We start from the raw sequence: 12,127 nt of genomic DNA on the forward strand, positions 1-12,127 counted from the left end.
CACTGATTAAATTACTTTTCAAAATACTGTAACGCAGTTGGTTGCCAGCCCACACTTTCTTTTTCTTCTGACTTTGGTCAAAGAATTTTGTTACAGACGCGGACGAGAGAGCGGACGGACGTTCCCCACTTCCGGGCGCTTGTTGTGTCTTTTGAGTTATTACAGAGCTGCACTAAGCTTATTTCAACGCCTGATTTTATGTATTGTTACCCATGGTTTAGTTTTTTGTAGACTCATTGGAAGAAAAGCAATAGTTTAGGGAACAGCACTACTTTGTTTGCAAGCAACATTTTACGAAAACCGTTACAAGCTCTCAGTTGCAGCCTAATCTTTGGGTAAGCCTATTGTTGTACTTGTGGCGAAACCTTTCCCCAGTAGCTGCGCTTGTTACGTTCGCACTATCGGTGTCGGTTTATGGTCATTCAAAGTTGAAAAACTGTGTTAATTTACAAAACTGAAGCTGTGTGTGATAAAGACACGGGGCCGAAGTGGAGCTAGTGCGGACACGGTTAACGCCCTTTCATCGCTGTTTAGCGCTTGGTAACTGGCCACCTGTGGTCGGTGTGTTGCTGAAATAGCCGCACCGCTCTCGGTTGTCTGCAGTGCGGGTCATCGTTTACACAGGTTCATTTTGGCTCGACTAGGAAGCAGGCAGGCAGCGAGTACGGTGGCGTTGACCGTATTGATAGTCTGGTAGTTTAGAAGCCTTTTTCTGCAGTGCTTGGATCCCCCCCCCCTCTCTTCTTTTTTTGAGGAATGTGCCAAGATTGCATTACAGGCGTCAGTTCTGCTTGTGTGGAATAGCAGAAAAGTGCACCAGTAATTAGAATATCTGGTTATGTGTAGGAGCAAACTGTATTTGCTTCAGTGTCTCGAGTGTGTACTGTGTGTGATGTTCAGAACGACGCGTGCGCTGTCTATTGTGCTTTAGATGTAAAGATCGTTTTGCACATGCTTGCATCACAATGGCTCCCCCCCCCCCCCCCAAAAAAAAAAGGCCTTGATCTTGCAGATCATTTTCTGATCTACCCATAAGAGTTCATCTTCCAACATTATGCTAGTTAAGATGGCAGAGGACACACTGCTCATATTGTTACTACTAAAAGATATATATTAATTCCCACATTAATACCTCCACATTGGGGTCAGTGTGCACATTGAGATGTTACTGCAGGTGGCAATTCATGACAAAGATATGGAGATTTTGCATTCATTGCTTTGAGAGGAAAATTGCGAATTAGGATTTAATCATATGCCCATTAACTGCAGCTAATTCAAACAAACCTAAGAAATTTGGTTGATTTGCTCACTTCGCAGTGATACTTAAAGGTGCTAACTGTGTTAATTCACGTTGAGAGGGCATCCTTGAAGCACATATAATTGAAAAGTGTACATCTTTTGTCTCGCATACACAGCACATCAACAGAAACTAGTGATTCCGCTTTGGACCATGTGCTATTCATTATTCAGTACTAGAACTTTATTGTTCCTGGTAGACTGATCAGTCAGCAAAATACTTTTGTGTACATTGTTGAAATCCGTCAGAGATTTCCGTCTTTGTAGCTGTATTTCGGTGTGATGGGAAAGAGTCATGAAGATGACATCATCTAGTAAAATTCTTGTTTTCATATGCAAAACTTCAGATCAAGTATCCATGTTGCAGCATTGGCATTCATTCTCACAAATTTATTACGGGCGCATGGATAAAGGGAATTAGCTCCAAAGCCACAATTCAACGCCTAGCGGAAGAGCCTTGAAGCTGGATTATGGAGTCGTTCACTTCGCTGTATATGGTCTAATGCTTTCATGCGCGCCATAATTGATGCTCAGAATTAGAGTATGCCTATTATTATCCATCCCTGCACTATTCTGTGCTGCTTATGAAGAAAAGGAGTTGCACGCTGAGTGCATGCACAGCACACCGCTGCGCACAAACACGAACCGTTTTCATGCTCATGTCCTGCGGCATGTTTTGTGTGTATACGACTTCACAGTCGCCGCATCGAAACATTTAGAATATAAATAGTTTGACGGCGGTTTCCGCGTTACCGTTCCGGGATTAAGACGCTCTGACCAGTAAGCTTTCCGTTGCGATAAAGAATACAGGCACCATAAAAATTGGTTGTCGGTCCCTTGAAAAGCTGGAAATAACGACTCCTGTGTTTTCCTTGGCTTCATTATCTGTTCGCTTCGTAAGGTGGTGCCTAACAAGGAAAAAAAAAACAGGCTTCTAAAGCAATTCCTCCTCTTTTGTGCAAATTAGGAAGTGGTTGCCTTTTAGTTGTACATCAAAGTTAAGCCTTATTTAGGTAAAGAATGCAGCTGCAAAGATGTGGAGTCAGTTAAAAGTCCTCAGCCTAGTAAAAAAGTGAGCATTATTGTGACACACTATAGGGGTATGCACTGAGCCTTGATCCGCAAGGTGGCAACACCATCGCTGCGCCATCTTGGAGGTCCATTCGTACACACCGTCTGTGCTGTCGGTGAACAGGAGGTGTTCAGGAGGTCTCTAGTCATTTGTGCCGTACGGATCTTGGACACAGCGCGTGCAGCGAGTTTATTGCGAGTGCAGTGAGTGCGTGAACAGTCAAAATGGCGACCCCGCCGCTAGCACTCCCCGCGGATGACGTCAAGTGCATACCCCCTATAGGCAAACATGAAATTTGGTGAAGTGGTAGATTGTGCTTCTGAAAACTTGGACACAGCGCGTGCAGCGAGTTTATTGCGAGTGCGGTGAGTGCGTGGACTGTCAAAATGGCGACCCCGCTGCCAGCACTCCCCGCGGATGACGTCAAGTGCATACCCCCTATAGGCAAACATGAAATTTGGTGAAGTGATAGATTGTGCTTCTGAAAACCCATGATAGCAGGGGAGTCAGTGTCTAGCTTTTTAGAGTAATTTAACTTGATTTCTGTTTTCAACTGTTGTCTGCTCTTGACAGATTACTGTTTGACAGATCTACATCACTGCTTGCTGATGCCTGCATTTATAAAATGGTGGCACCCGCTTCAGCTTTCCCATTTGAGAAAGTGTTTTTCTTGGCAACATAGGCACAGTATGCTTTGTTTTGTAGCAATATTAATGAGAACTAACAGACAGTGATGCCAAGGAAAGTATAGGGGGTGTTATTTGTAGTAATTAGGATGTAAATGTGAAGAAAGTAAAGTGGACGAAAAGATAACTTGCCGCCGGCAGGGACCGAACCTGCGACCTTTGAATAACGCGTCTGATGCCCTACCACTGAGCTACGGCGGCAGTCATCTCCCCGTCCACTTTATAGGGTATATATGTGGATTAAACTTAGGAGTGTTAGTCGCCAATCGTAGCCATGGCGGCGAGTGTTGAATACTCTTTTTTCTGCCTTTTTGGCGTCACGTAGCACGTGATCTATTTACAAGTAGGCAGCTGACCAATAATCCCTTGCATACTACCTGAATGCATCAAGTCTGCCAGAACGAGACCCTCGCTATGAATGAAGGAAAGAAGATTACTTTTAAGGGCTCGTTTTTCTTTGTTAGACACAATATTAATGAGAACTAACAGACAGCGATGCCAAGGAAAGTATAGGGGGTGTTATTTGTAGTAATTAGGATGTAAATGTGAAGAAAGTAAAGTGGATGAAAAGATAACTTGCCGCCGGCAGGGACCAAACCTGCGACCTTCGAATAACGCGTCCAGTGATCTATCCATTGGCCTTGATGAACCCTTTCAAAAAATACTGCATAATGAGTAGCTTGTAACGAAGTTTGATTTGGTCCACTGGAGTCGTGTTATTTCTCTAAAAATCGTGTCATTCAGCACTTGCTCTATAGCTCGTGTGCCCACAGAATTTTACACGTAATTATCGTGGCGAATTTGAGTGCCACAGTTTTTGAGCCACTACAAACGGGTAGTACAGATGGTTCAAAATGTTTACAGGGCACGAGTTCCACAAGAAAGCAGTTTCTTAGTTGGGGCATGCAACATCTTGTCAAATGCAATGCTATATCAGTAGTGCAGACTTCTGCATGTTTCAAACTTGCTATTCCAGGCTTTGCACCAACTTGCCCAATCTGCAGTACTTGTACCCAGATTAAGTAGAAACTTGGCAATTTCACAGGTATCTCACTGCTTAGGCTTTTGATGCTGATAGTACATTTAGCATGGCTTCACTGTGAAGGCCAGTTTATTCGGTTGCATAAGTTTCAACCTGTGAACGATCCTCAAAATTCTATAGAGTATGTGTACTGCTGGAATCAGATGATATTGGTGCAGTAACACTGGTCACCAGTAATTTGTTATTCTAAACAATTCCTGTCCATAATGTTACCTGAGCAATGACGCAGCATTCCTCAGCTTCTAAATGAGGCTAATCAACTTTTCATAAATTTTGCACTGACAAACTATCCTCAGGAAGATGTCATTGTCACAGTGACATTCAAAATTAGGATGAACTTGGGGCAAATATATTTTACTGCACTTGTGATGCATGCATGTATACCATTACTAAATTTTCTGTAGTAATAGTTGTATATAACCCCGACTGTGCCTGTACCAGCTGGTTCTGATCAGTGGTATGAGGTGTGCAAAATTTACTTTCTCACACTTTAGAGTTTCTAGCGAAATGCCGCAATATAACTTGCAGTTTTTTTAACAAGCTTGTGTAGTTTAAAAAAAAATTTTTTCTAGTGTGATGAATGCTTTACCTGCTTGACAAGTTCAACAGTAATTGAACAAGGGATGTTGCTGTGATATTCCTTGTACGACTACTGTCAATATTTCTGCAAAACCCTGTCTTTGTGTGAATTACTAGCTTGATGTAGCATGCATGATAAGTTTTGGTCCTTTGGGCAGTTTTGTTGTGTGGCACTAATATTTGAACTATACATCTGCTATAGAATTCCCATGGAAGCTTACATTGAATACTGAAGTGTTCAGTATAAAATCTTATGGACTGCTTGAGCACACTGCTGAGTTGAATAAGAGCACAATCTGCTGAATCTGTATTGCTCGAAATGTGAGGGAACCTTGTGGCTTCAAAAAGAGGACACTATTCGTAACTCACAATGTGAACTACCAAATTATGCCACTCAAGCTGCTGGACACTTTCACTCACAAAACCACAAACAAGCAATCCAGGAGAGGCCAAAGATGAACCTTTCACTCAACAAAACCACAAACAAGCAAACCAGGAGAGGCCAAAGATGAACTTATCTTGTTGACATGCACCAAATTAGTCTTTATTGACAAGCCAAAATGCAAGAAATGACACATGAAGCACAAACACAGCGTCAATTATTATGCCATAATTTTACAAGCTGATTTTTCCTGCACCGGGTACTACTTGCTCATTGTTCAAAAAAAAGACAACAGTCACACAATTATGGCTGTCCTACAACACGTGCAATACAGTATTGACAAAAGCATAATGGAGAGAAAGAATGTGATGACTAGAATATGAGCACCGAGAGGGACAAAATGCAAGCGTTTGTGTGCTGTTGGAAACAGTCTTAAAAAGTGGCAGTTTCCTGTTGCTGTGACCTTTAGGGACACCGGGTGGTCTGAGATATGTCCACTATGGAGCCACCACCAGTCGCCCTCAAGTGGGATCCCAAGAACCTCGAGATCAAAACACTCTCCGTGGAGAAAACTCTGGAGCCCCTGGTCATACAGGCAAGGAGAATGCCTCCAAATCTCTGGTAGCCGGAGACTGTTGTAGTGAGATCAGTATTTTTGTTGCTTGGCTAGGTGACGACACTGGTAAACACGAAAGGACCATCAAAAAAGAAGAAAGGCCGCTCAAAGCGGGCTCATGTCCTGGTTGCTGCTGTAGAGCGGGCCACAGAGAACTTCATCAAAAAGGGAGAAGAGATTGCGACAGAGAATCCCGACATTCATCAGGAAATGATGGCAGCTGTAGATGAAGTGCGGAAGACAGGTAAGTACTAATTAGTGTGTGGGGTGGCCTTTAATGAAAGGAAGCATACGAGTGTGCAACCCACACTGTACTGTGGCCTTTGCTGGTGCTAACTACTAGTGACCGGGAAAAGCACACACACTGAGCATACCTGTCTGAGAAGTGGAGTTCGATGACTTGTTGCTTTTTGTGTGGAGCATGCGTGCTTTTTTCTGGGTTGCTAGTTATCAGCAGATGCTGCAGAGCGTGGGTCCATGCTAATGTGTTCACTTTTACGAAATGCACCCCTGTACACATCAGAAAAATGGCATGTTCAGTAACATGTCTTGCAGGAGAGGCCATGAGCAAAGCCTCGCGTGAGTTTGCGGAGGACCCTTGCTCGTCTGTCAAGAGGGGTAACATGGTGCGCTCAGCACGGAACCTCCTGTCTGCTGTCACTCGACTACTGATTCTTGCTGACATGGTGGATGTGCACCGGCTGCTGAAATCGTTGCGTGTGGTGAGCATGGCATAAGTGCCTTGTTGTGTGGCTCACTTGTGAAGACCACATATTATCTCAGGTCGAGGATGACTTGGACAAGGTCAAGAATGCGTCCAGCCAGTCTGAGTTGATGGAGTTCTTCCGAAACTTTGGTGTCAACACTGTTGAGCTGATACAGCAGGCTGCACGCAGGCAGGCGGTGAGAACTAGCAGACAGCAGTGTGTGCTGGAAGAGTGCCACACTATCCTTCTTTTGTTGTAGGAGCTGAAGGACTCAAGGTTGCGAGATGACCTTGCTGCTGCCAGGGCAGTGCTGAAGAAAAATAGCATGATGCTCCTCACAGCCTCTAAGGTACAAAACACAGCCACCTTCAGGTTTGTCACCTCACAGAGCACGCTTGCTGCCCACAGGTCTACATTCGTCATCCTGAGCTTTCAGCTGCCAAGGAGAACCGAGATTTTGTGTTTCGGCAAGTGTGTGAAGCAGTCAACACAATTGGCGATGTTGCACAAGGTCGTGCTGGTGCCCTAGTGCCATCCTATGAAGGCCCTGGCGAGTTAGCAGCTGCACTGGATGATTTTGATGTAAGGCCTGTATCTTAACCGGGTGGGGAGAAATCGTTAACATATGTACCTTTGTTCTATCCTGCTTTACCAGGAGCGTGTTGTGCTGGATCCACTCACCTACAACGAACTGCGCACGAGGCCAGCTTTGGAAGAGAGGCTGGAGAGTATTATTAGTGGAGCTGCCCTCATGGCTGATTCATCATGCACTCGCGATGAAAGGCGGGAGCGCATCGTGGCAGAATGCAATGCAGTTAGGCAGGCGCTGCAAGACCTGCTGGCCGAATACATGGCAAGTGCAGGCCGCAAGGAGGACTCCCTGGACAAGGCTGTGGAGCAGATGGGGCGCAAGACGCGGGACTTGCGGCGGCAGCTGCGCAAGGCAGTCGTGGACCACGTGTCGGACTCGTTTCTTGAGACACAGGTGCCTCTCCTAGTGCTAGTGGAGGCAGCACGTGCTGGGGACGAGCGGCAGGTCGAGGAGTATGCGCGTGTGTTTGCCGAGCATGCCCACAAGCTGGTTGAAGTGGCCAGCCTGGCCTGCTCCATGTCAAGCCATGAGGATGGTGTGAAGATGGTGCGATGTGCAGCGGCCCACATTGAGGGCCTCTGTCCACAAGTAGTGAATGCAGCACGTATCCTTGCAGCACGACCACGATCTAAAGTTGCGCAGGAGAATATGGACGCTTTCCGAGATGCCTGGGAGACACAAGTGCGTCTGCTTACAGAAGCTGTTGATGACATTACCACCATCGATGACTTCCTAGCTGTATCAGGTAAGCCAAATTCGAGTATGTAGCTTCGACCACATCCGACACTTTGTGCACTCTTTACAACTGCCTTAAGTGTACACATCTGCAACCATGATGCTTGTTTATCTGTCTGGCTGTCGTTGGCATCTTATTTCCAACCTTGAATACATCGAGTGACATTGCTGTGACCATAATGTTAGTTGCTGTTGCCAGTGGCCATAAAAACAAAGGATTTACTTAGCTCTCTTCTCACATGGCGTTTTCACAGCCCTCGCTATAGACTTCCACCGGGCATACGTCACGAAAATGCGGTAGTGCTGTCATTGGGCATTTAGTTTCGTGCGGTAGGTAAAAGCCGCTGTGCCTGCCGCAGTTGCCGCCGTGTTTTCGCTGGTGCGAGCGCTGTTTGCCATCGTGCAGCGAAGACAAAACAGTGTACCGACGAGATGCATTGTGGTTACTTACACAGGAAGGCACAAAAGAGGCGAGAAAAGCTTCTGTCCACTTTCTTTTTACAAAGACCTTCGCAAGAAATTGGCCGCAGCTGTTAAACGCGAGAACCCGTCTGTGATGCCGGCTCACCGGTTATGTGACAAAAATTGAGCGGCTTGCGCGGCTCGTTTTATCTAACAAAAACAATTAGCTTTGTCAAAAGTTTCATTGTAATGTCCCGCACAACATTTTTTGGCGTAAGCCTTGTGTGGAGCTGTTGGAAGCATGTTTACCTCTGAGCACAAATACGTAAGTGGTGTGGAAAGCTTTGTAATATGCAGAGAATTCATCACGACTGAAAAATGTGGAGGTCAGAAGGGTCAAAAGGATTTTGTAGTATTCGCGTGAACTAAAGGTGTGGCTCGGTTCATTAACACAGCAGCGAAAGAAAGCACAACTTCGGCTATACTTTTCCAAATTGTATGTGCCTGCGATGACACACCCACCACAAGTGCATTGAACATGGCTGTTTTGGCTGCGATACGCATCAAGAGATTTCCATGTCTGTCAGACTCCACAGACAAACTGCAAGCGTGAAATGTTCAGAGTCTGTTTACGGGCTGTAGGCCTTCATGGTCTCAACTTCAGCGTACAGGCAGAGCCGCGACCCGCGGTTGGCGAACCTGATGGATATGTAGCAAGCTTGTCCATGGCATGTAGTAATTGTTTAATACATTATCGCAGCTGTATTGCCAATTAAAGTGTCACTGAGATCACCCTTCACCTTTGAATGAGTAACTAACCAGGCAAATTTGTTTACGTCTGAGGATTTACCATAACAATTATGGACCTGTTCGTAATTTAACTCCGCGTATTTTCACACCGCATCAAAGAGTGCCTTGTGGGGCTAGGAGGTCCGTTTTTGCATTAGTTAAATTAAAATGTACTCATGTGACCTAGACTGCAGCAACGTCGATGGCATTTCGTGAATCAGTCACATTTATGGTGTCAAGATACCTGATGTTATGGTGAAATTATCAAAGTTAGAGTAGCACAGTGAACATAGCTTCTACATGTTAATTTCAGAGTCCTTGTCGGGGCCATGAAAACTTTCTCTGTCGTGGCCGCCCCTTGTAAACACTGCAGGAGGCACCCCGACGCGTGATGCTCGGTTGTCACGTGATCATAGAGGGCAGTGGCGAGCTTTGGGCGGGGCGGAGTCTGCGTGCCATGACGTCGCTACAAGCACGTCAGTATGTCGACGATGTGTAACGCTGTTTACAAACATGGAGTAGGTCTATAGTGTCATTGCAGATCCGTCGTAAATTATTAGCCCTTTCAGAGGTCCTTGGAATAGTGCAAGTGGAAGCACATATATGCATCGCACACAACCACAGGCACTTAGTACGGTTAAATACCTGTGGTCGTAATTGTAGTGTTATGGAATACTGGGTCAAAAGTTTTATGGTTACTGCAGCCAGTGGAGGCTGTGATTTTTGTCGCACTTTTTTGGCAGCTAGGAATGCACCAGCTTTCACACTTTAGCCCATTAGGACCTTTAAGTGAGAATTCCATTTAAACAGAATTGTTCTTTTTTTTTTTTTTCATAGAAAACCACATTCTTGAAGATGTCAACAAGTGCGTGCTGGCTCTGCAAGAGAATGATGCAGATGCTTTGGACCGCACCGCTGGTGCCATTCGAGGGCGTTCAGCCCGTGTGTGCAATGTGGTAACTTCTGAAATGGACAACTATGAGCCAGGTATCTACACAGAAAGAGTACTTGAAGCTGTGGCAGTGCTGAGAGATCAAGGTAGGATTATTACTTGCATTGGGGTTCATTCTCTGAAGCTTTCTGCTGTTCTTTTCAGTTATGCCAAACTTTGCCCAGAAGGTTGAGATGGCAGTAGAAGCACTGAGTGCCAGTCCCCAGAAAGAGATAGACGAAAATGAATTTATTGATGCTTCACGTCTAGTTTATGATGGCGTGCGCGAGATTCGACGTGCAGTGCTGATGAATAGGGTAAGTGAATTTTAAAGCCTTTTGCATACCATTTATGGTCCTGAAAACTTTTTTAGCTTGATGTTGACTCGGAGGATGAAATGGATGGCTCAGATCTCTCAGGAAGCTGGGCCTCCCTTGGTTCTCAGAGGAGCAGAGCCTGTGAGGAAAAGTCTAGACTTATCTGTGCATTATGGGATACAGGTCGCTTACTGTTATGTGCTTGTATGAGCTGTGCCTGCTTTGCTTCTGGATGTTGGTTGATGCTTTATACTAGCTGCTTTGCTGGGTGATTTTTCGTAGAGCGCTGAGGAGTTGGACTCGGAAACAGAGATTGAGTACGAGGATAACACCTATGAAACACGCAGCAAATGTAAGCTTCTGTCCTTTGTCTGCTTGGGGATTCGCCGAATGCTGTCCTAGTTGTATAGGCATGCTATTCCTTTTGCAGCCAGTGCCCACACTGCAGACTATGACGAGTATCCAGACATCAGTGGTATCAACAATACACGGGTAAGGGCCACATACGAGTCACGCATGGGAAGAGGTGCTTGACTATTTTCGTATTTGCAGGATGCTTACCGCCTCGTGTCGGAAGAAGAGAAGCAGAAGATTGCTGCTCAGGTGGAGACATTCCGCACAGAGAAGAACAAGTTTGACCGCGAAGTGGCCAAATGGGATGACACCGGCAATGATATCATTGTGCTGGCTAAGCAGATGTGCATGATTATGATGGAAATGACCGATTTCACAAGGGGTAAAGGGCCCCTGAAAACAACCATGGACGTCATCAACGCTGCAAAAAAGATATCAGAGTATGGCACCAAACTGGACAAATTGGCACGAACCATTGCTGACCAGGTAATAAAACAATAGTGTATGCTGAGATTGTGCAAGTGCACTAATGTGCATTTTTTCCACAGTGCCCAGAGTCGAGCACCAAGAAGGATCTTATTGCTTATCTTCAGCGCATAGCACTTTATTGTCACCAGCTCAACATCACCAGTAAAGTGAAAGCTGATGTGCAGAACATATCTGGAAACCTCATTGTCTCTGGGGTGAGATATCAAGCTAAAGCTTAGGTGGCACTTGTCACAATATTTTTCTTCTTTTCAGCTTGACAGTGCCACATCTCTGATTCAAGCTGCTAAAAACTTGATGAATGCAGTGGTGCTGACAGTGAAAGCTTCATATGTAGCATCTACTAAGGCAAGTACCCACACTAGGGTGCACATGGCTTTGTTCTCACACTTCTTTTTCTCTTATCACAGTATCCAAGAAGTGGCGTTGTGAGTGTAAGTATGGGATATGTAGGTGCTGGTGCATGCCAGGCCCTGTATTATATGCGAACTTTAGGTCAATGGGACCATCATTTCTTTACAGTCACCAATTGTTGTGTGGAAGATGAAGGCACCTGAAAAGAAGCCTCTGGTTCGCCGGGAGAAGCCTGAAGAAGTGAGAGCTAAAGTACGCAAGGGCTCGCAGAAAAAGAACATCGCGCCCATCAAAGCGCTCAGTGAGTTTCAGAGTCTGGCCGAATCAGTCTGAGTGGCATGCCCTCCTGCACGGCCTGTCCTCGTAGCCCCATCCGGTGCTAGGTTGTGAACAGTCACACACGGGTGGTCACCTCCCCAATAAACAGGATCACCTCCCTCCACCATGTGTATGCACTCCGGCATGCATCCCATTACCCTCTCTGTCTGCTCGATTATGTGTGCTTTCTTGTCAAGTGCCCTTTCATAACCAAGCTAGGGTTTCTATTTGCAGCATGAGTCACTACTGCTGTGGCTGTCACTGCTTTCTTGCCTGTTCAAGCGAAGGACGTGCTCTACTTTCTCCTAGCACTTCGTTAGTGGTTTAGAAACAGCTTCATCTCTGTGTGGAAACGTGGTGGGCCCACTTCTGCATCTGGTCTTGTAGCAATCGCACCGAATACCTTCCTGTACACGTGAGAACTCCTGCTAGTGTCACCGATTACACACTGTAACCCACTAATGCTTTT

At 45.6% G+C, this 12,127-nt stretch overlaps 1 protein-coding gene across 3 annotated transcripts; it reads left to right on the top strand.

Annotated features, from left to right (window-relative positions):
* The first annotated feature begins 86 nt into the window (after positions 1–86).
* Positions 87–12,127, top strand: LOC119379117 (catenin alpha). 3 transcript variants are annotated; one of them, XM_037648299.2, is made up of 18 exons: positions 87–335; positions 5,527–5,652; positions 5,728–5,917; positions 6,229–6,395; positions 6,457–6,576; positions 6,640–6,729; positions 6,789–6,962; positions 7,036–7,717; positions 9,736–9,936; positions 9,995–10,146; positions 10,203–10,287; positions 10,577–10,638; positions 10,699–10,986; positions 11,049–11,183; positions 11,242–11,334; positions 11,397–11,420; positions 11,509–11,641; positions 11,893–12,127. In XM_037648299.2, the coding sequence occupies exons 2-18, from the start codon at positions 5,548–5,550 to the stop codon at positions 11,895–11,897; spliced, it is 2,706 nt and encodes a 901-aa protein (XP_037504227.1). In that variant the 5' UTR covers positions 87–335; positions 5,527–5,547; the 3' UTR covers positions 11,898–12,127. The 3 variants fall into 3 exon arrangements, with proteins under 3 accessions (XP_037504227.1, XP_037504224.1, XP_037504226.1); XM_037648296.2 differs by lacking the exon at positions 11,893–12,127 and having other exon boundaries at positions 88–335; positions 11,509–11,782; XM_037648298.2 differs by lacking the exons at positions 10,203–10,287; positions 11,893–12,127 and adding an exon at positions 10,429–10,498 and having other exon boundaries at positions 88–335; positions 11,509–11,782.

This window comes from Rhipicephalus sanguineus, chromosome 1 (assembly GCF_013339695.2).
Source record: "Rhipicephalus sanguineus isolate Rsan-2018 chromosome 1, BIME_Rsan_1.4, whole genome shotgun sequence".
NCBI classification, from domain to species: Eukaryota; Metazoa; Arthropoda; class Arachnida; order Ixodida; family Ixodidae; genus Rhipicephalus; species Rhipicephalus sanguineus.